Consider the following 22,774-nt stretch of genomic DNA (forward strand, 5'->3'; position numbering starts at 1 on the left):
GTCAGGTCGGTTAAAAAGAAAAGCAAAGACCCACTGATATGCTGTCTGCAAGACACTAATTTTAGATGCAAAGACAGCTCCAGATTTAAAGTGAGGTGTTGAAAAAACATTTATCATGCTAACAGACATCCAAAGAAAGCTGGGGTGGCAATCCTCATATCAAATTAGATTTTAAACCAAAGACTGTAAGAGACGAGGAAGGACACTGTATCATACTTAATGGGTCTATCCATTAAAAAGATCTAACAATTATAAATATTTATGCCCCTAACATGGGAGCAGCCAATTATATAAGCCAATAAATAAAAAATCAAAGAAACATATGGACAATAATACAATAATAGAAGGGGACTTCAACACCAAACCCTCATTGAAATGGACAGATCATTTAAGCAAAAGATCAGCAAGGAAATAAGGGCTTTAAATGACACACTGGCCCAGACAGACATCACAAATATATTTAGAACATTCCATTCCCAAGCAACAGAATACACATTCTTCTCTAGTGCAAATGGAACATTCTCCAGAACAGATTACAACCTGGGTCATAAATCAGGTCTCAACCGGTACCAAAAGTCTAGGTCCCTGCATATTTTCAGACCACAATGCTTTGAAACTGGAACTAAATCACAAGAGAGAAGTTGGAAAGAACTCAAATGCATGGACGCTAAGAGCATCCTACTAAAGAATGAATGGGTCAAACATAAAATTAAAGAAAGAACAATTTTAAAAATTCATGGAAACAAATGAAAATAAGAACACAACTGTTCAAACTCTTTTGGTTTCAGCAAATGCAATCCTAAGAGGAAAATACAGAGCAATACAAGTCTTTCTCAAGAAACAAGAAAGGTCTCAAACACAGAACCTAACCCTACACCTAAAGGAACTGAAGAATAGCAATTAAAGCCTAAACCCAGCAGTTAAAGAGAAATAATAAAGATCAGAGCAGAAGTCAATGAACCAGAAACCAAAACAACAGTAGGACATCAATGAAACTAGGAGGAGGTTCTTTGAAAGAATTAGTGAGACTGATAAACCCCTGGCCAGGCTTATCAGAAAGAAAAAAGGAAGGACCCAAAGTAATAAAATCATGAATGAAAGAGGAGCGATCACAACCAACACCAAAGAAATACAAACAATTACAAAAACATATTATGAGCAACTATACACCAGCAAATTAGACAATCTGGAAGAAATGGATGCATTCCTAGAGACATATAAACTACCAAAACTGAACCAGGAAGAAAAAGAAAACCTAAACAGACCCATAACCAGCAAAGAAATTGAAGCAGTAATCAAAAATCCCCACAAACAAGAGCCCAGGGCCAGATGGCTCCCCAGGGGATTTCTACCAAACATTTAAAGAAATAATACCTATTTTTCTGAAACTGTTCCAAAAAATAGAAATGGAAGGAACACTTCCAAACTCATTTTATGAAGCCAGCATTACCTTGATCCCAAAACCAAAGGCCCCACCAAAAAGGAGAATTACAGACCAATTACAGAGAATTACAAAATTACAGACCAATTACAGACCCATGCTAATGAACATGGATGCAAAAATTCTCACCAAAATACCAGCCAATAGGATCCAACAGTACATTAAAAGGAATATTCACCAGAGCGAATGGGATTTATTCCTGGTCTGCAAGATTGGTTCAATATCCACAAATCAATCAATGTGATACACTACATTAATAAAAGAAAGGACAAGAAAGTGCAGAAAAAGCACCTGACAAAGTACAGCATCCTTTCTTGATTAAAACTCTTCACACTCTAAGGATAGAGAGTATACACCTCAATATCAAAAAAAAGCCATCTAAGAAAAACCCAGAGCAAATATTATTCTCAATAGAGAAAAACTGAGAGATATTCCCCTAAGTTCAGGAACATGGCAGAGATGACTACTATCACCACTGCTATTCAACATTGTACTAGAAGTGCTAGCCTTAGCAATCAGACAAAAAAAAAAATAAAAGGCACACAAATCAGCAAAGTAGTCATCACACTCTCACTCTTTGCAGATGATATGATACTTTACGTAGAAAACCCAAAAGACTCCACCCCAAAACTGCTAGAACTTATACAGGAATTCAGTAAAGAGGCAGGATATAAAATCAATGCATAGAAGTCAGGCTCTCTGCTCAGCAGGAAGCCTGCTTCCCCCTCTCTCTCTGCCTGCCTCTCTGCCTACTTGTGGTCTCTGTCTGTCAAATAAATAAATAAAATCTTTAGAAATCAGTTGCATGGGGCGCCTGGGTGGCTCAGTGGGTTAAAGCCTCTGCCTTCGGCTCAGGTCATGGTCTCAGGGTCCTGGGATCAAGCCCCGCATCAGGCTCTCTGCTCAGCAGGGAGCCTGCTTCCTCCTCTCTCTCTCTCTGCCTGCCTCTCTGACTACTTTTGATCTGTCAAATAAATAAGTATCTTTAAAAAAAAAAAAAAAGAGAAATCAGTTGCATTTCTATAAATCAACAAAAAGACAGAAGAAAAAGAAATAAGGAGTCAATACCATTTACAATTGCACCCAAAACCATAAGATACCTAGGACTAAATCTAAACAAAGAGGCAAAGGATCTGTACGCAGAAAACTACAGTGTACTCATGAAAGAAACCAAGGAACACAGAGAAATGGAAAAATATTCCATGCTCATGGACTAGAAGAACAAATATTGTGAAAATGTCTACGCTACCTGGAGCAATCTACATATTCAACACAATCCCTATCAAAATACCATCTTTTTTTTTTTTCCCCCACAGAAATGGAACAAATAATCCTAAAATTTGTATGGAACCAGAACAGACCCTGAATAGCTAGAGGAATGTTGAAAAAGAAAACCAAAGTTGGTGGCATCACAATTTGGAACTTCAAGCTTTATTACAAAGCTATAATCAACAAGACAGCATGGTACTGGCCCAAAAACAGACACATAAATCAATGGAACAGAACAGAGAACTCAGAAATGAACTCTCAACTCTATGATCAACTACTGCTCGACAAAGCAGGAAAGAATGTCTAACAGAAAAAAGATAGTCTCTTCCACAAATGGTGTCAGGAAAACTGGACAGCCACATGTAGAAGAATGAAACTGAACCATTTCCTTATACCACACACAAAAATAGATTCAAAATGGATGAAAGACCTCAATGTGAGAAAGGAATCCATCAAAATCCTTGAGGAGAACACAAGCAGCAACCTCTTTGACCTCGGCCGCAGCAACTTTTTCCTAGGAACACTACCAAAGACAAGGGAAGCAAGTGCAAAAATGAACTATTGGGACTTCATCAAGATGTAAAGCTTTTGCACAGCAAAGGAAATAGTCAACAAAACAAAACAACAAGTGACAGAATAGGAGAAGGTATTTGCAAATGACATATCAGATAAATGGCCAGTATCCAAAATCCATAAAGAATTTATCAAACTCAACACCCGAAGAACAAATAATCCAATCAAGAAATAGGCAGAAGACATGAACACACATTTCTGTAAAGAAGACATCCAAATGGCCAACAGACGCATGAAAAAGTGCTCAACTCGGCATCAGGGAAACACAAATCAAAACCGCAATGACATACCACCTCACACCAGTCAGAATGACTAAAATTAACAAGTCAGGAAACAGACAGGTGTTGGCAAGGATGCAAAGAAAGGGAAACCCTCCTACACTGTTGGTGGGAATGCAAGCTGGCACAGCCACTCTGGACACCATATGGAGGTTCCACAAAAAGATAAAAACAGAGCTACCCTAACAACAGAGCAATTGCACTACTGGGTATTTACCCTAAAGATATAAATGTAGTGACCCAAAGAAGCACATGCATCCCAATGTTTATATACCAGCAATGTCTAGAACAGCCAAACTATGGAAAAAAGCCCATATGCCCATCAACAGATCAATGGATAAAGAAGATGTGGCATATATATACAATGGACTACTTCTCAGCCATCCAAATAAATAAATAAATAAATAAATAAACCTTGCCATTTGCAACAATGTAAATGGAACTGTAGGGTATTGTGCTAAGCGAAAAACGTCAATCAGAGAAAGACAACAGAGAAAGACAATTACATGATCACACTCATATGTATAACTTAAAAGGAGCATAAGAAAAGAGAGGAAAAATGAAAACAAAAGAAATCAAAGAGTGAGACAAACCATAAGAGATTCTTTTTTTTTTTTTTAAGATTTTATTTATTTATTTGACAGAGAACACAAGTAGGCAGAGAGGCAGGCAGAGAGAGAGAGAAGCAGGCTCTGCACTGAGCACAGCCCAATGCGGGGCTCGATCCCAGGACCCTGAGATCATGACCTGGGCCGAAGGCAGAGGCTTTAACCCGCTGAGCCACCCAGGCGCCCCCATAAGAGATTCTTAATCATAGGAAACAAACTGAAGGTTGCTGGGGAGGAGGGGGAAAGGGGGATTGGATCACTGAGTGATGGGCATTAAGGAGGGCACATGATGTAAAGAGCACTGGGTACTACTTATGAGTGATGTATCACTGACCTCTACCTCAGAAACCAGTAACACATTATATGTTAGTTAACTGAATCTAAATTTTAAAAAACTTGCCCCCCTAAAAAAATAATAAATAAGGCTTCACTGCACTAACATCCAAGGCAAATGCTACTTTAAAATCCCATCAAAGCAAAATCCCATCAGTAAAGTAAAACATTTAAAAATTTCAACACTTCAGAGAATTTTCTTAAATATCCAGTAATACTAACTGTCCCCACTCTTGGAGGCTTTTAAAAAATTAAGAGCAAGAGGCACCTTGGTGACTCAGTTGGTTAAGCAGCTGCCTTCGGCTCAAGTCATGATCCCAGGATTCTGGGATCAAGCCCCATGCTGGACTCCCTGCTCCCCACACATCCCCTGTGTTATCTCTCTTCCCCAGATAAATAAAATCTTTAAAAAAAATTAAGAGCATTATAACAATAAAAGGAATTTTTTAATTGAAAAATAATCCCTAATCCTACCACTCCAATAGTTTACTTCATTTTTAAATACACCCTTTGGATTTTCATATAAGCCAATTATTGTGATTATAGCCACAGTTCAGCAATTAAGCTGGTTTCTTCCATATTAATCCCACATCAGCCATTCTGCGTACTTTAGACAATAATCAAAATTATCATTTCAACAAGTAGCATAGTATTTGTGCTGATATGCCTTGGTTATATCTGAATATGAGCACTGTCATGACATAAACATATAACTTCTATGAATTATTATATATTGCCCTATTAATTTCTAAGAGAACATTACCAGTATTACTTGTAACTCACAATGTACCAGTTACACTACAATACAATCCAGCACTGGAAGTCAGTATTTTCTACTTATGCTTTTTGATAAATGTGCAATAATTAATTTTAAACTGCATTTTGTCCCATTATATCTGTTGCTGGGTGGTTTTTAATTAAACTGCAGACAGGATTCCTAGCAAAAGGTTTAAAAAAAAAAAAAAAAAGTTTCAAAGAAATACCAGATGAGAAAATTCCTAAACTGTGAATTTTGAAAAATTTTCTGAATATCTCTGTGGAGCTTGATTGCCACAGAAAGTTCAAATAAAACAAGTCATGATAAATTTCCTTAAGCTGAATTACTCGCTAATCGTTAACCTGGTAGTCTTTATCATAGCATTCCCTCACTGCCTCTTCCATATGCTCTGCCTCTTCCTTTAAACTCCAGTTCAAATGTGATCTCAGTGGAACACTGCCTAAATTCCCACAGTTATTTTTTTTTGAAAACCTTTTCTGTTCTTCTGTGTATACTATTTGCTTACTTTTTTCCAAAGATTATTGTCTGTCACACACTGCAAATTACTTGGAAGAAGGGTAGGGACTACCTGAATTCTTTTTCTTTCCCTAGACTAAACATAAATACATGTCAGATTTTTAATAGTCAAAGCAGATACTCTAGAATAATCTAACACAGGCAAGTAGCTATGTCTGAATAAACCATAGCAAGAGAGCACTGTGGACTTTGATCTAAGGCTCAATCAACATTTACTGTTGGCTGTGTATCAGTTCATCTAATAACAATGGCTCAAAATGTGATACCTAACTAATCCAAAATTAGTAATAAGCCCTATAAATTGATAAATGAAAGATCCTTTTTATCATAAATATATGAAATTCATTTTTTAAATTTTTAAAAAATTTTAAAGATTTTATTTATTTATTTGACAGAGATCACAGTAGGCAGAGAGGCAGGCAGAGAGGGCAGGGTGGGGGGAAGCAGCTCCCTGCTGAACAGAAAGCACTATGCAGGGCTCCATCCCAGGACCCTGGGATCATGACCTGAGCCGAAAGCAGAGGCTTTAACCCACTGAGCCACCCTGGCACCCCAAAATTCATTTTTTAAAGGAGAAAAGCTAAATATATAAAGCACATTATCCTATTATTTACATCCCTAACCTCTTCTTGGAGCTCTAGAATTGCCATTCATTCAATTGCTTACTTGGTATTTCTTTAAAAAATACTTCACTGTACATACTCAAAAATAATAAAACATTCCTTTTGAAATCATTTATTATTTACCTATTTTATTAATATGCCCTTCCATCAATTAGTTCCTTCTGTATTTTGTTTTACAGTAATTAGCAAAACTGTATGAACATTTAACTATCCCATGGGAATTATATTACCTGAAATAAATTTAATTGCAAAATAAATAGGCAGTATTAACTACTCAGTGTCAACTAACTATATCCTTACTGTCATCTTTTTTTCCTTCCTTTCTCAAACTCTATTCTGCTTTTTTTCCAAAATTGTGAGTCAACTCAGTGCATCATTCATTTCAAGTCAATTATAACAGAACTTAATTAGTATTGCTATTTGATCTCAGCATTTTTTTTTAATGAAAGGTGTATATGCCTGTATTAGTATCATATACTCTAAACAAGTAGATCTAACAAAGTATAGGAAAAGGCTACTTGTAGTAGACTTTTTAAAGCAGTTTAGGCTCACAGCAAAATTGAGGGGAAGATTCAGAGTTTTCCCAAATTCCCCCTATCCAACACTAGCATCACCTCCTCCATTATCAACACCAGAGTAGTGCATTTGTTGCAACTGAAGCACACACACTGACACCCAAAGTTCATAGTTTACATCAGGGTACACACTTAGCGGTGTACATTCTATGGGTCTGAACAAATTTATGACAGGTATCCACTATAAAGTATCATACAGACATTTTCACTGCCCTAAAAATCCTGTTTCACCTATTCTCCTATTCACCTCCTTCACCACTAACCCTTAGCAATCACTGATCTTTTTAGTGTCTCCACAGTTTTATCTTTTTCTGAATATCATATAGTTAATTTAATGCAAACAAGTTTATGACATGGTATCAAATACCTAAGTGAGCCTTACCTAAAGTGCACTGTTCTTGATCAAACACTGTTAATTATTCGGGCATCTGGGTGGCTCAGTCAGTTAAGCACCCAACTCTTGAGGTTATGATCTCAGGGTTGAGATGGGAGTCCTGTGTGGGGCTCCACGCTCAGCAGCAAGTCTGCTTGAGATTCTGTCTTTCCCGCTCCCTCTCCACTGTCCCTTCCCCATCTCGCGCTCTCTCTCCCCCTCTCTAAAATAAATAAACCTTTAAAAAATTTTTCAAAAAATACTATAATTATTCTTTGTACTTAAGATTATTTAAAATCAATTATGCAAAGCTTTCCTTTTAAAACAGAAATTCTATAGTAAGCTTAATAACAATTATTTAATTATATAAAATAATCAGAAGTCAATAAATGGGAGAAAGTCTACATTATTTTCTTCTTGAGTCTTTTCACTTCAATCCTACAAATTTTCATAATATTTTTTTTTATGTGATTAACAAAGGCCTTACTATTTTTCTTTATATTTTATGAGCTTTTCTCAAGTAAAAAGATACTCATTAGTATCTTTAGGATATACTTTTCCTAGCCATGTGACCTTCAGCAAATTACTTAAAATCTTTGTACCTTATTTTTCTCATCTATTAAAATAGGATCTTAATATTACCTATACCCTGGGATTATTGTGAGTTGAATTTATTAATACACAACAGGTAAGTTTTGAAGCACCTGGCTGGCTCAGTTGTGTAGCATGCAACTCTTGATATAAGGGTTATGAGTTCAAGCCCCACACTGAGCACAGTTTACTTAATAAGAAAATATTAAAAAACATATATAGAAGGGGCGCCTGGGTGGCTCAGTGGGTTAAGCCTCTGCCTTCGGGTCAGGTCAGGATCTCAGGGTCCTGGGATCGAGCCCCGAATCAGGGTCTCAGCGGGGAGCCTGCTTCCCCCCACCCTGTCTCTCTGCCTGCCTCTCTGCCTACTTGTGGTCTCTCTCTCTGTCAAATAAATAAATAAAATCTTTAAAAATATATATATATATAGAAATGCCTGGGTGGCTCAGTCAGTTGAGTGTCTGACTCTTGGTTTTGGCTCAGGTCACAATCTCAGGATTGTGAGATGGAGCTCTGCTTCAGGCTCCATGCTCAGTAGGGAGTCTACTCGGGATTCTCTCTCTCCCTCTCCCTTTGCCCCTCCCCTCCAATTCCTCTCTCTAAAATAAATCTTTAAAAACAAATACACACATACACACACACAAAGAGGTATTTAGAAGAGTGTCCAGTTCATATTTAGTGCTGAATAAATATTAGCCTCCATCACTTTAATATATTATTTCTCTAATAAGAATTGTAAATATACCTATTACTACTTTTTTAGTATCAATTAAAAATAAAATCTTGACTTTTTCAATTTTTTAATAAACATATGCACCTTTTTTTTTTTTTTAAAGATTTTACTTATTTATTTGAGAGAGGTGGGGTGGGGGGAACAGGCATGCGCGAGCATAAGCCAGGGAGAAAGGCAGCCGGATAGGGAGAAGCAGACTTCCTGCTAAGCAGGAAACTCAATGCCAGACTTGATCCCAGAACCCTGGGATCATGACCTGAGCTGGAAGCAACCACATAACTAACTGAGCCACCCAGGAACCCCAGCTTTCTTTTCTTAAGATTTATTTATTTGAGAGACAGCAAGCACATGAGTTCAGGGGAGGAGCAGACGGAGAAAGTCTTCAAGCAGACTCCCCGGAGTGTGAAGCCCAATGCAGGGCTAGATCCCATGACTTAATGAGATTATTACCTTAGCTGAAACCAAAAGTCAGACGCTTAACCAACTGAGCAATCCAGGTGCTCCTAAAATCTTGACTTTTTAACATAAAATGGTTTCTCAGAAGAAGTTAAAATAAAAACCAAATCAAGGGACAACTCATGGGTAGTAATTACCCAAAATCACTTAGTTAAGAAATATTCCGAAATCTCATCTATGTTCAGAGGTAAAGAGCTTCAAGACTGGTTAGTTTTGTCTGTCACAAACAAGAAGGGGGGTTTAGTGATGGCAATAATTACTTGCTATGTCACATCTATATGCTGCTAAGGTTCACCTTAAGGAATACTACAGAATATGTTATAATAAACAGTACATAATAGCAAAAAAGTCTATGAATTTTAAAGTTCAGAAAATATGCTTCTACAAGCACAATAAAGGATGCCCAGGTGGCTCAGTGGGGTTTAAACGTCTGCCTTTGGCTCACGTCATGATCCCAGGGTCCTGGGATGGAGCCCCACATCAGACTTCCTGCTCAGTGGAGTCTGCTTCTCCCTCTCTCCATGCCTGTGCTTGCACACACACTCTCCCTCACTCAAACAAATAAAATCTTTAAATAAATAATAAAAGCATAATAAAGTCAACTGATTAGTAATATCCTAGTAATATCTATAATTTGCCTAAGTACTTTAATACCTTAATGTCCAAGTTATTGTAAGATCTGCCCAAGTCAAATAAAATGTGAAAAGTCTTTAGGAAAAAAAAAATTATAATAATTATAAAAGCTAACATTTACATAGTGTTTAACATATGTCAGGCCTTGTTCTAAACATTTTACATATATTAACAACGTTAATCCTTACAACAGCCCTAGAAGTAGGTACTATTATTATTCTCATTTTTTAGATAAGGAAACTGAGGCACAAAATATTTAAGGGCTATACCCAAATTCACATAGCCTGTAAATCTGAAGCAGTCTGGTTCCACTGTGTGTCCTTTGTGATGAAGATATAATGCCATATATAAAATTTCACAAGGCTTTAGATTCCATAACATTCCACAATCACTCAAAGAGAAAAAAACCTGCCCTAGGCATCCAGTTTCCATCATGAGACTACAGAGTAAACAGAAGGGAGAAATCTGAATGCGAAACTCTGACCAACAAATAGTAACACTGGATAGTTCATTCAACTGAAAGCTGAAATTCGGTGTGTTAAAGACAGTTTAGGAATATCAACGTCAAATCCATGGAAGTATGGGTTTTACAAAGGCAGTTAAGACTGCTACACCAGTAAAGGTGGTATCACCCTTAAGCAACTTTCTTCTTACATCTTTTGGACACTGACTCTTAAAAACTAGTATTCTTCTTCCTGCTTTAGTTTCCAAGAAGCTAATATGGCCCTTCTCTAACAACCTTATGGAATATACTTCTTGTATCTGAATCTAACTCCAGCTTTTCCTTTGGCCTAATTTCACCTAATCTCTTTTAATCCTGTTATATATATGTATCTCAAACTCTGACCAACAAATAGTAACATTGGATAGTTCAAACATCTGCCTACCACTAAGGTCATGATCCCAGGGTCCTGGGATTGAACCCCATGTGGGGCTCCCTGCTCAGCTGAGGAGTCTGCTGCTCCCTCCCCCTCTGTCTCTGCTCATGTGCTCGCTCGCTCTCTCCCTGTCATTCTCTCTCTCAAATAAGTAAAATATTTTTTAAAAAAAGGCTGAAGATTTATAAATGTATCTGATATACACAAAACTGAAGACCACAAAAAATTGTGACACAAAAGAAAAAAAACTATCTATTAATCGGAGTTCTTCAATAAATTCTAAACTACACTCACATAAGGGAAGAGATTCTTATCTCATCAAAAACTGGGGTTTGGGGGCACCTGGGTGGCTCAGTGGGTTAAAGCCTCTGCCTTTGGCTCAAGTCATGATCCCAGGGTCCGGGGATTGAGGCCCGCATTGGGCTCTCTGCTCAGTGGGGAGCCTGCTTCCTCCCCTCTCTCTCTGCCTGCCTCTCTGCCTACTTGTGATCGGTCTGTCAAATAAATAAATAAATAAATAAATAAATAAAACCTATGGCTTGAGTAGACAGAATTCTATGCCAAAATATTTTTAAATATTATTTGAAGTCAGTTTAAAATAGGCAAATAACTGTGGCACCTGGGTGGCTCAGTGGGTTAGGCCTCTGCCTTTGGCCCAGGTCTGGTCTCAAGGTCCTGGGATTGAGCCCCGCATCGGGCTCTCTGCTCAGTGGGGAGCCTGCTTCCCCCCACTCTCTTTCTGCCTGCTGCTCTACCTACTTGTGATCTCTGTCAAATAAATAAAATCTTAAAAAAAAAAAAAATAGGTAAATACTGGGCCATTTCATTTTCATCAGTTAATGAAGCAACTCTTAAAATATGGTCCAGGCTCTCTCTAATAAATAAACATATTTAAAAAAAAGAAAGAAAGAAAGAAAGAAAAGAGAAGGGGGGGTGTCTGGGGCCTTGGTGGCTTAGTCCTTAAGCAACTGCCTTCGGCTCAGGTCCTGATCCCAGGGCCCCGGGATGGACCCCTCCATCAGGCTCCCTGCTCTGTGGGGAGTCTGCTTCTCTCTCCCTAACCCTCTGCCCCTCCCCCTGCTCATGCTCACACTTGCTCTCTTTCTCAAGTAAATAAATAAAATTTTAAAAAATATATATGAGCCAGGAACCCAAGAGATTCACTTTGTTTAAGTTTAACTCAAAACCTTCAGGTTTATGAAGTTAAAACTACTTTCTTAAGATATTATTTACCTTTTTCACTCTAATTCTCTCATGAGTAAATGCTGTAGTTTTCAAGAAGCTACATGAAGTGGTGTGATAACATTATCACCCTGACAGCTAACAATGTGTGCTTGTACTACTCTTGTACTCAAAAAAAGTTGTTTTCATTTCTAACATGGTAAATACTGATAGATAAAACTCACAGAAACTCTTTCAGTCTTCAATAACCTTTAAGAGTTATAAAGGGGTCTTAAGAAAAAAATATTTAAGAATTTTTGCAGTTTTCAAATTAAGCTCATACACTAATTTTTAAGAGCAGAAAAAGAACTGTAAAAGACAATAATTTTGAACAAATGATCTAGCATATTCAAGAAATTATTCTTATAGGAAATATAATGTACTGAATTAAAGTTTAATAAAAAGACATAACACACTAAATTAAATAACAAGTTTAAAAAGTAACAGTGTTAAGAGAATTTAAAGAATCTTAGTAAGCAGAAACTCTGAAAATACGAGCAACTGGCTTATAAAAGTTAGCAATAAGAAATGTGTAATTCTTTAGTCTAAGTACTACTTTAAAAAATTAAGGGGACCACTTCACAGCAGTCAGAATGGCTAAAATTAACAAGTCATGGAAACAACAATTGCTGGAAAGGATGTGGAGAGAATGGTACTTTCTCACAGTGCTGGTGGAAATGCAAACTGGTGCAGCTACTCTGGAAAACAATGTAAGATACTTCAAAAAGGTAAAATGAGAGCTACCCTATGACCCAGAAATTGCACTACTGGGTATTTACCCCACAGGTAAAATGTAGGTGATCTGAAGAGGAATCTGCACCCCAATGTTTATAGTAGCAATGTCCACAATAGCCAAACTATGGAAAGAGCCCCGATGTCCATCGACAGATAAAAGGATAAAGAAGATGTGGTACACACACACACACACACACACACACACACACACACACACACAGGAATATTACTCAGCCATTAAAAAAGCAGAGGGGGCGCCCAGGTGGCTCAGTCGGTTAAGCTACTGCTTTCCGCGAGGGTCATGATCCCGGGTTCCTGGGATCAAGCCCCACATCAGGATCCTTGCTCAGTGGGAGCCTGCTTCTCCCTCCCTCTCTCTGCCTGCTGCTCCCCCTGTTGTGCGCTCACACATGTGCATGCTCTCTGTCAAATAAATAAGTAAATAATTTTTTTTTAAATGAAATCTTGCCATCTGCAAAGACATGGATGGAACTAGAGGATATTAGGCTAAGCAGAACAAGTCAATCAGAACAAGATAATTTTATGATCTCACTCATTTGTGGAATTAAGAAACAAAGAGAGGAACATAGGGGAACGGAGCAAAAAATAAAACAAGATGAAACCAGAGAGGGAGACAAACCATAAGAGACATCTTAATTACAGGAAACAAACTGAGGCTGGCTGGAGAGGAGGGAGTAAGAAACAGGGTCACTGGGTGATAGGCATTAAGGAAGGCATTACAATGTAATGAGCATTACAATGTAATGGGTGTTATATACAACTGATGAACCACTGAACTCTACCTCTGAAATTAATAATATACCATATGTTAATTAATGGAATTAAAATTTAAAAAAACAAAATAAAGTAAAATAAATAATTAAGGGGAAGCCTTGACACTCTGCAGACTAATCCAAAACCATATCTCACAGTCTTTTTTTTTTTTTTTGCAATCAACGATGAACAGTAAACAGGATTTTTTCCTTCAACAAAAATAAACAGAACCCTAACTAAACAAAGTTTCTAAGATAACCAAATAGTTGCTTAAAGAAAGAAAAGGCAGTTTTAAAAAATAATTTCTTTAGCATACTTAACACACATACTTAAGAAAAAGAAAAATTATTTAGAAAAAGAAATGTACCTGAAAATGGCAGGGTTGCAGACATGCTTTGGATCCAATGCTTCTCCCTGTATAAATTCATAGCATAGTCCATTATTGAAGGTACAGTAGAGTTGTGGTGCACAGCCATGAGCCTGCAACACTCGGAAACTCTTCACTTCCTCATCTCGATCAACTAACAACTCAGTCTTATTGCCATAAATTCGCACCAGGACTACATCCTCCATTGTATTACTCACATAACAGCCAATAAGTTTATTTGTGATTCCATCTGTGAAAAGCTGCCAAAAAAAAAAAAAAAAAAAAAAGAAAAGAAAAGGAAAGAAAAAATGAGGGGAAAAAGCAATTATTTAATGAATGAAACAGCAGATAGGTTAAAATAATTAATTACTAATTAAAAGTATCTACTTTTTAACATAAAAAACTTTAAAATATAATTTTATCTAACATGTCTATAATTTTAATTCTAGATATAAAGATAAAGGAATGCTGTAATTCCTATAACATTATATCTTTCTTGATCCAAAAGTGTTAATTATTCAATCTCCAGTGCTTCCACACAATGTTTTGATACCTACTATATCACCAAGTACGCTTGTACTGCAATCACTGCAAATGTGTACATATACACACACACACAATTTCTCCTATGTCTAATAAACTCGAAAGTCTCTGAAGACAGAGACACTGCTCTCCTCCAGCATGGCATATAACATATAAAAGGTATTTAATAATGTTTACAAGTGTAATATACAAATATAAATCTACCATAAGTTACATATTGTGGTAAATCTCCAACTTCTAAAATTTAATTTTAAATGTTAATTTTAAGAGTTACTTAATACAACATGCATTAGAAATTGTTTTTAAGCATTCAGGTTCTAATTCAAACTTGAATGCTATGGCTAAAAATGCACAACCCTAATTAGAGGAAGTGAGAGGTTAAGTAGACATTTCTACATTATTTTCTAAAAGGGACTTTTGGGACTTTTCAAGAGCTAAAGTCAAAAATTTCAAGTTCTTTTTTTTATCTGAGCACAAATGGTACCTTTAAAAAGCAAACAGATGATCAGCAGTATTAGTTCAAATACACTAAAAAATTGAAACTTTCATTTTCCTCTGATACCAAAATTAATTTTTCTATTTGCTCAATTATAATCTAAAGCTTTTGGAGGCTCTCGGGTAGAATGAAGGGACAAGAGATAAAAGTGTAACCAAGACTTAACAACATTTTTTCCCCAAGAAAATTGGCAAAAAGCAAAAGGAAAAAGGGCCAAATGAATACATATTTACCTAATGCCTGAGAAAGAATATAAATGTTTCTCTTTCAAAAAGACTATTGTAATGATAAATGACACCGGAAAAGGCTTTACATCTTCAGATGAAAATTTTAAAGGTATTTCTTAAGGTAATACTAGTTACTAGTTACTAGTTTTTATATAAATTTTTTTATTGTATACAAGACTTGTACAAGTATCCCTTTCAACCCAGATTTCACAAAAATAGTATATAGCATTGACAAGAAGCATATTCACTTAAATTAAATGTTAATCAATTTATTAAAAACTGTGTTGAAAAGCATGTTGTTTATTACAAAGCCGTATCAATTTACACAAGTTATTCTGTAACTTTTTCAGATGTCATGTACAGATAAAATATTTCAATTTACTGTAACAAAGATTGAGAAACTAATCCTAATATTCTCTATTGTACAACAGTCACATACTTCCAGTGAAATGACAGTCACAATAAATTCTTTAGAGTAAAAAACAAATACATGAACACTAAAACTTCGCATCTATAAAAATATTTTATGTATAAATAAGAGATAAAAACTCCTGCAAAGATATTCAACAAAACTTTAGGAAAATTAAATCTTGTTTTTTTTGTTTTCTTGTTTCTCTAATTTAAACTTTTTTTTTTTTTTTTGGCTTATGTATGTTTTCTCACTTTCTTTTTCCTGCAACGAAGCCCAAAAGTGAGGAACTGACCAGGCCTACACAGTATGGCCTTGTGGTTCTGCTGAACATAAATAATTTTATACAACACCAACATCAGATGAGGCCACTCTGACCACAATGGACCAAGACAAAAACAAAGCCACTTTGTAATCATGTCTGAACACAGACAAAATTTTAAAAATTTTCAAGACACAAAAATGACTAAATATCCCCCTATTGGCGTTAATATGAATGACTGCTGTTCCTTTTCCAGCCACAGCTTTGGCCCTGCTTCATTCCTTCAGTCTTCTAGGTAAGATTAAGATATCGGTCACAGACTCGGCCCACTTCCTGACAGCTCCAATCCAGAGGAAAGCCTGCTTCCTTGAACACTCTCTCAAATCAGCAAACCCAAATTCTATATTAAGTCCCTTCTAACACCTACTTACTAAGAGCCCTACCATTCTGAGTGATACACATTCTCTCTTATACCCAACTTGTTCACCTATCAGTGTGTTCCTGATGGTCCGTCACTGGCTTTAGAGATGTATGGATAAATGATTTTTGCCCTTGGATGGTTCCCACCTCATATATACACCTATAAGAAATTCAGTGTGCTGAACCTTCTGAAACATACAACAAAATACACTCGGTATTTATTAGATACATACAGTGTACTAGATATATACTAAAAATATAGAGTTTAGGGGAGCCTGGGTGACTGAGTCGGTTAAGCATCTGCCTTTAGCTCAGGTCATGATCTCAGGGTCCTGGGATAGAGCCCCAAGTCAGGTTCTCTGCTCAGTGGAGCATCTGCTACTCCTGCTGTCCTCCCCCACTTTACCCTGCTCATGCTCTCTCTCTCTCTCTCCCCCAAATAAATAAAATCTTATGGAAAAAAAATGTAAAATTTCATCTCAATGGAGGTGGAACAAAACTAACACAAATTTCACAGAGCTCTTTTTCTCAAGGATTATCCTATACTGTTTATCATGTATTTAGGATAGTACTAGCTCAGAGGAGGAGCTACAAAGCAAGACAGGAGTCTGAATTCTAGCTGTGTTATCTATAAGCTGAGTAACCCTGGGCAAGTCACTTACCCCCTATGTGCTTCATTCTTACATATAATATTAACATACTGGAATCTATTTCACAGCATTATTTGGATTAATGAATTAATTAATATATATAAAAGCATTTAGAACAGTGACTGGCACACACTAAGATCTTAACATGTATGTAGAGAACTACATTTTTCACATTTTAACAAAAAACAGCAAAATAATTCACAATAAAAGAATGAATTAAGATAAAACCTATGTTACAGATTTATAGATTAGCCCTAGACTCTTAAGCTACACTGGTCCCACATAGCATACCTTAAAAGCAAGACCCAAGAGTCTCAAACTATTCCCAAATAACTACAAAAACTATTCAGTGCCTAAGAAGGTAAAAATTCACAATGTCTGACATTCAATTAAAGATTACCAGGCATATAAAAAAGGAAGAAAAATATAATCCATAATGAGGGGGAAAATCAATTAACTGAAACCAACCAGAACTGATGTTAGGATCAGCAGATGCTAGGATCAGCAGACATTAAAACAAGTATGTTCTGCATTCTATAACAAAAACTTATGCAGAAACACTGAATATAAAAAGACAAAAGTCAAGCTTCTCAAGAAGCCTAAGGAGAAAAATACACTAGATGTATTATTTTTTTTTTCCACTAGATGTATTTAACAGTAAGTTAGATACTGGCCCCCAAAAAAGCAAACTTGGAAAGAGAGCAATAGAAACTATCCAAAACAAAACACAGGCGGAAAATTAGCTAAATGAGAGAACAAGTGAGCATGAGTGAATAAGCAAAGTATCCATGAGCAGAGAGAATCTGTATCCCCTAGAAGAGGAAAAGAGAAACAGTATTTTTTTAAATGGCCAAAATTTACCCAAATTTGATGAAAAACTATAAACTCAAAGATCCTAGAAACTCAATAAGCCTGAACCCAAGAAATATAAAGAAAATGATACCAACACATCTCACAATGAAACTGTTTAAAAACCAAAGATGAATCATCTAATGGTGACAGTACCCATTCATCTTACTTTCCATCTACTCAGGCAAATTTCAGAGAGCCATCCTTGAACCCTCTCCCTCCATCCCCCACATAAATAGATAATTCTTGAAACCTAGATGTAATTCTTAAAACCTCTGTTTCTGGGGTGCCTGGGTGGCTCTCCCTGCTCAGCGGGGAGTCTGCTTCTCCCTCTACCTCTGTGCACATGCACACGCGCTCTCTCTCTCTCAAACAGATAAAATTAAAAAAAAAAAAAACAAAAAAAAAAAACTTCTGTTTCTTGGGATGGCTGGGTTAAGAGTCTGCCTTTGCCTCAGGTCATGATCTCAGTATCGGGTTCCCTGCTCAGTGAGGAGTCTGCTTCCTCTCTGCCCTTTCCCCCTACTTGTGCACACACCTCTCCCTCTCTTCCTCACTCTGCTCTCTCTCTCAAATAAATTTTTAACAAAATAAATAAATAAATAAAATACAAATATGAACATGATAAATCGGAATCTTCAAATGGCCCCACACTGCTCCGAGGATAATTTCAAGCTCCTTAGGGCACACAAGTTCCTTGATACCTCTGCCCTCAAGTTATCTAGCAATCTACCCCACAATTTCACTCTTCTTTATTCTTCACTTCACCAACGTCTAACCTCTTCTAAAGTTCTAACATGAGGAGCATTTGGGTGACTCAGTTAAGTGTCTGCCTTCAGCTCAGGTCATGATTTCCTACACTGGGCTCCCTGATCAGTGGGGAGACTGCTTCTCCCTCTCCCTGCTCCCCCAACTCATCTCTCTTTCACTCTCTCTCTCTCCCTCTCTCAGAATCTTAAAAAAATAAAACAAAACAAAATAAAATTCCAACACAAAAGAGGCACCTGGGTAACCCAGGTGGTTAAGCATCTTACTCTTGATTTTGGCTTAGGTCATAATCTCGGGGTCAAGTATAGAGTCTGCTTGTCCCTCTCCCTCTGCTCCTCCCCATGCCCATGCTTGCTCGCGTGCGCGCTCGCTCTCTCTCTAATAAATAAATAAATAAATAAATAATCTTCAAGAAAAACATCCAACACAAGAGTTCTCTTTTCTAGGACAGAGTCCCTAAACTCAGGTAAGGCATAAATACTTCTCAGTGGTTAACTGGTACCCTATACATAGCATTTACTAAAATGCACTGAAATTGCTTAATTATATTTGCCACTCCATGTTCTACTATAAGCTCCTCTGAGATTTGGAACAAACTGAAAGAAGGAAAAACGAAAGTTAAAAACAAGAATATTTGACAAATAGGTCAAACAAAAAAAAAAATGATTATTTTGTGAGAAAACTCTGTAAGTAGTTACACTAAATGTGAAAGAACTAAATCCAATTAAAACACTATGTGTGAAAAATATATATTTATATATGCTTCTTTTACAAAAGACATGCAAAAGAAAGTTGATGTAGTTATACCATATTAAACAAAATAGATCTTAGCAATATGTTCTGAGAGATAAAGGGACATTTTATAATAATGAAAGAACGGATCATTAAGAAGATGTAACAATTCTAGATGTGTATCCATCCAATAACACAGCTTCAAATATATTTAGTAAAACTGACAAATTATTTCATAACTGCTTGAATCTTCTTTTTAAAAAGATTTTATTTATTTATTTGACAGACAGAGATCACAAGTAGGCAGAGAAAGTGGGGGGTGGGGAGCAGGCTCCCTGCTGAGCAGAAAGCCTGATGCGGGGCTTGATCCCAGAACCTTGGGATCACGACCTGAGCCGAAGGCAGAGGCTTTAACCCACTGAGCCACCCAGGCGCCCCGTAACTGTTTGAATCTTGGGCACAGTTCTCAAGAGCTGATTTTTTAAAAACAGGAAAAAAATCATTATGTACACAAGTGATCTCAACAATAGAATTAAAAATCTAACTTACCTGACATACACAGAATGATGTATCCAACTATACACATACTTTTCAAGCCTACACTAAATATTACCAAAATTGACTACAGGCTTGATTATAAACAAAACACCAAAGATTAAATCATTCAGAGTACTTTCTCAAACTACAAGAGAATATGTACTGGACATCAATAACACAAACTGCACATAAACTTATACACCCCAAATAGATTAAGATAGTAAATTTTATGTTGTTTTTCACCACCATAAAGAAAAAGACTTTAAAATTCTCCCACTCATCTGAAATGAAGCCATAATGGATGTAAGCAATCTATGGAATGAAGGAGAAAAAGATAATTAGAAAACATTCTGAACTGAATGATAATAAAGACATTTCAAAACTTGTGGGTACCTGAAGGGTCACGTAAAAGAAAATATAAAAATAAAAAAGGCAGAAAATTAGTGATCTAAGCTTCCAGCTCAAGAAACTAGAAAAAGAACAGGCAATTAATCTTAAAAAGATAAAAGAAAAAGTTAGAAAGAAAACAAAGGGGAAAATTATCAATAAAACAGAAAAACTCAACAATCAAAAATTGTTCTTTTTAAAGATGATGTTGATTACTTCTGAGCAAAACTATCAAGGAAAAAAAAAAAGACCACAAACTATCAGTAAGATACCAAAACATGCCAAGGGCATTACAAGAAAATTATAAAGACCACTCTTCTCATGAACATAGTTGCAAAATCTTAATCAAAATATTATTTACGGGGGCACGGGGCTGGCTCAGTCAGAAGTGCATGAGACTCTTGATCTCCAAGGTGGTGAGTTTAAGCCCCAAGGCAGGTGTAGAGATTACTTAAATAAAAACTTAAAAATATATATTAATAACTAATACAATATTTTAAAAAAGAACATCAGAACCAAATAGGACTTACTCTATGAAAGCAAAGGTTTTTAACATTCTAATTTTTTTTTAAAATCTATGTTATTCTGCTGAATAACAAAAAGTGGAGGCAAATCATGCAACCATCATTAGATGCAAAAGAAGCACATGATAAAACTCAATGCTCATCTATGATGAAAACATTTGCAAACTAAGAATAAAATGAAAACTCAGAATCCCTAGCTGGCTCAGTCCATAGAGCATGGGACTCTTGATCTGGGGGTTCTGAGTTCGAGCCCTACACTGGGTACAAAGGTCACTTAAAAAATGCATACATACCTAAGTTAAAAGAGGCAACTTCCTTAATCTGACAGAGTAGCCAAAGAAAACCTACACACATCATACCTCATAATAAATTATTGTAAGTGTTCTCCCTGAGACTGGGAACCAGATAAAGATGCCCACTATCACCTTGTATTTCAACACTGTGCTGGACATCCTGGCCAGTGCAGTAAGGCAAAAATAATAATAATGATAATAATAATAATAATAGAATAGGAATAGGAAAGGGAAAAACAAAACTGTCATTATTTGCAGAGAGAAAAAATGCAAAAAGCATACATATTAAACATTAGTTAATGTCTGAAAAATTCAATACAGGAGCGCCTGGGTGGCTCAGTGGGTTAAAGCCTCTGCCTTTGGCTTGGGTCATGATTCCAGCGTCCTGGGATCAAGTCCCACATCAGGCTCTCCGCTTAGCAGGGAGCCTGCTTCCTCCTCGCTCTTTCTGCCTGCCTCTCTGCCTACTTGTGATCTGTCTTGTCAAATAAAAAAATAAAATTTTTAAAAAAAGAAAAATTCAATACAGAACAATCAACTGAATTTCTATATACCGACAATCCATTTTTTTTTAAATTAACCTTTTATAATATCAAAAAAACATCAAATTCCTGGGCAGGAGATCAAATGAAACATGCAATATCACTACACTGAAAACTTCAAAAGTCTGAGAGAAGGGTGCCTGGCTGGCTCAGCCTGTAAGACATACAACTCTTGATCTTGAGGACATGAGTTCGAGTCCCACAATGGGAGTAGAGTTTACTTTAAGAAAAAGTTTGAGAGACATAAAAGGACTAAATAAATGGAATATACTTTGTTTATGGATTTTAAGACAATATTATTAATGATTTTACTTCTCAAATATCTATAGATTCCACAAAGTATCAAACTGTCATCCAGTTTCTTTCGTGAAAACTGAAAAGCTAAGTGTGCAATTTATATGGCAATTTAAAAAGTCAAGAACAGGGGTGCCTGGGTGGCTCAGTGCATTAAAGCCTCTGCCTTCAGCTCAGGTCATGATCCCAGGGTACTGGGATTGAACCCCACGTCGAGCTCTCTGCTCTCTGCTTGGCAGGGAGCCTGTTTCCCTTCCTCTCTCCCCGCCTGCCTCTTTGCCTACTTGTGATCTCTGTCTGTCAAATTAATAAATAAAATCTTAAAAAAAAAAAAAAAAGTCAAGAACAGTCACAGCAATTTTAAAGAACAAAGTCAGAATCCTATACCAAGGACTATGGTAATTATATCACATACCAATACCCATAGTATTTCATCAGGTTCTATGCTTAATGATGTATGCTTTTTATTATCACTTATCAACAAACAGATTTTTATTAGAAAACATTAATGTAATATTCAGATCAGGAAGAACATACTTTCATAGTAATCTTCTCATAGTATTCTCAGAGAAAATTCCCCAAAGCTTTATGGTTTTTAAAGCTAAAAAGAATTATACAGGTCCTCTGGCACTTCTCTAACTTCTACCTTAGTATTTTTTTCCATTTTTTTTTTTAAAGATTTTATTTATTTTTGCGAGAGAGAGAATGAGAGAGAGAGCGAGCATTCACATGAGTCAGGGGGAGGGGCAGCGGGAGAGGCCAGCTCCTCACTGAGTGGGGAACCTGACTGGAGACTCCATCCCAGGATCCTGGGATCATGACCAAGCCAAAAGCAGACACTTAACCAGCTGAATCATCCACCTTAGTAATTTAGAGAGGAGATACAGATATGAATATATACAGATGGTTCCCAACTTACAATGGATGGTCCAATTTACAATTTTCCAACTTTACAATGCTGTAAAAGCAATATACATTCAGTAGAAACCATACTTTGAATCTGAATTTAGGGCTGGCAACATGCAATATGATCCTCTCCCATGATGATGGGCAGCAGTAGCTGCAACTCTCAATCAACATGATCAT

General features: G+C 36.5%; 1 protein-coding gene across 2 annotated transcripts in view; it reads right to left on the reverse strand.

Annotated features, from left to right (window-relative positions):
* Positions 1–22,774, reverse strand: part of ETNK1 (ethanolamine kinase 1) — a 65,538-nt gene that overhangs the window by 29,166 nt on the left and 13,598 nt on the right. For both annotated transcript variants that reach the window (XM_032347671.1, XM_032347670.1), the window contains exon 2: positions 13,756–14,015. In XM_032347671.1, coding sequence (XP_032203562.1) covers positions 13,756–14,015 — 260 coding nt within the window. The remainder of the gene's footprint in view (positions 1–13,755; positions 14,016–22,774) is intronic.

This window comes from Mustela erminea, chromosome 6 (assembly GCF_009829155.1).
Source record: "Mustela erminea isolate mMusErm1 chromosome 6, mMusErm1.Pri, whole genome shotgun sequence".
In the NCBI taxonomy this organism is placed as follows: Eukaryota; Metazoa; Chordata; class Mammalia; order Carnivora; family Mustelidae; genus Mustela; species Mustela erminea.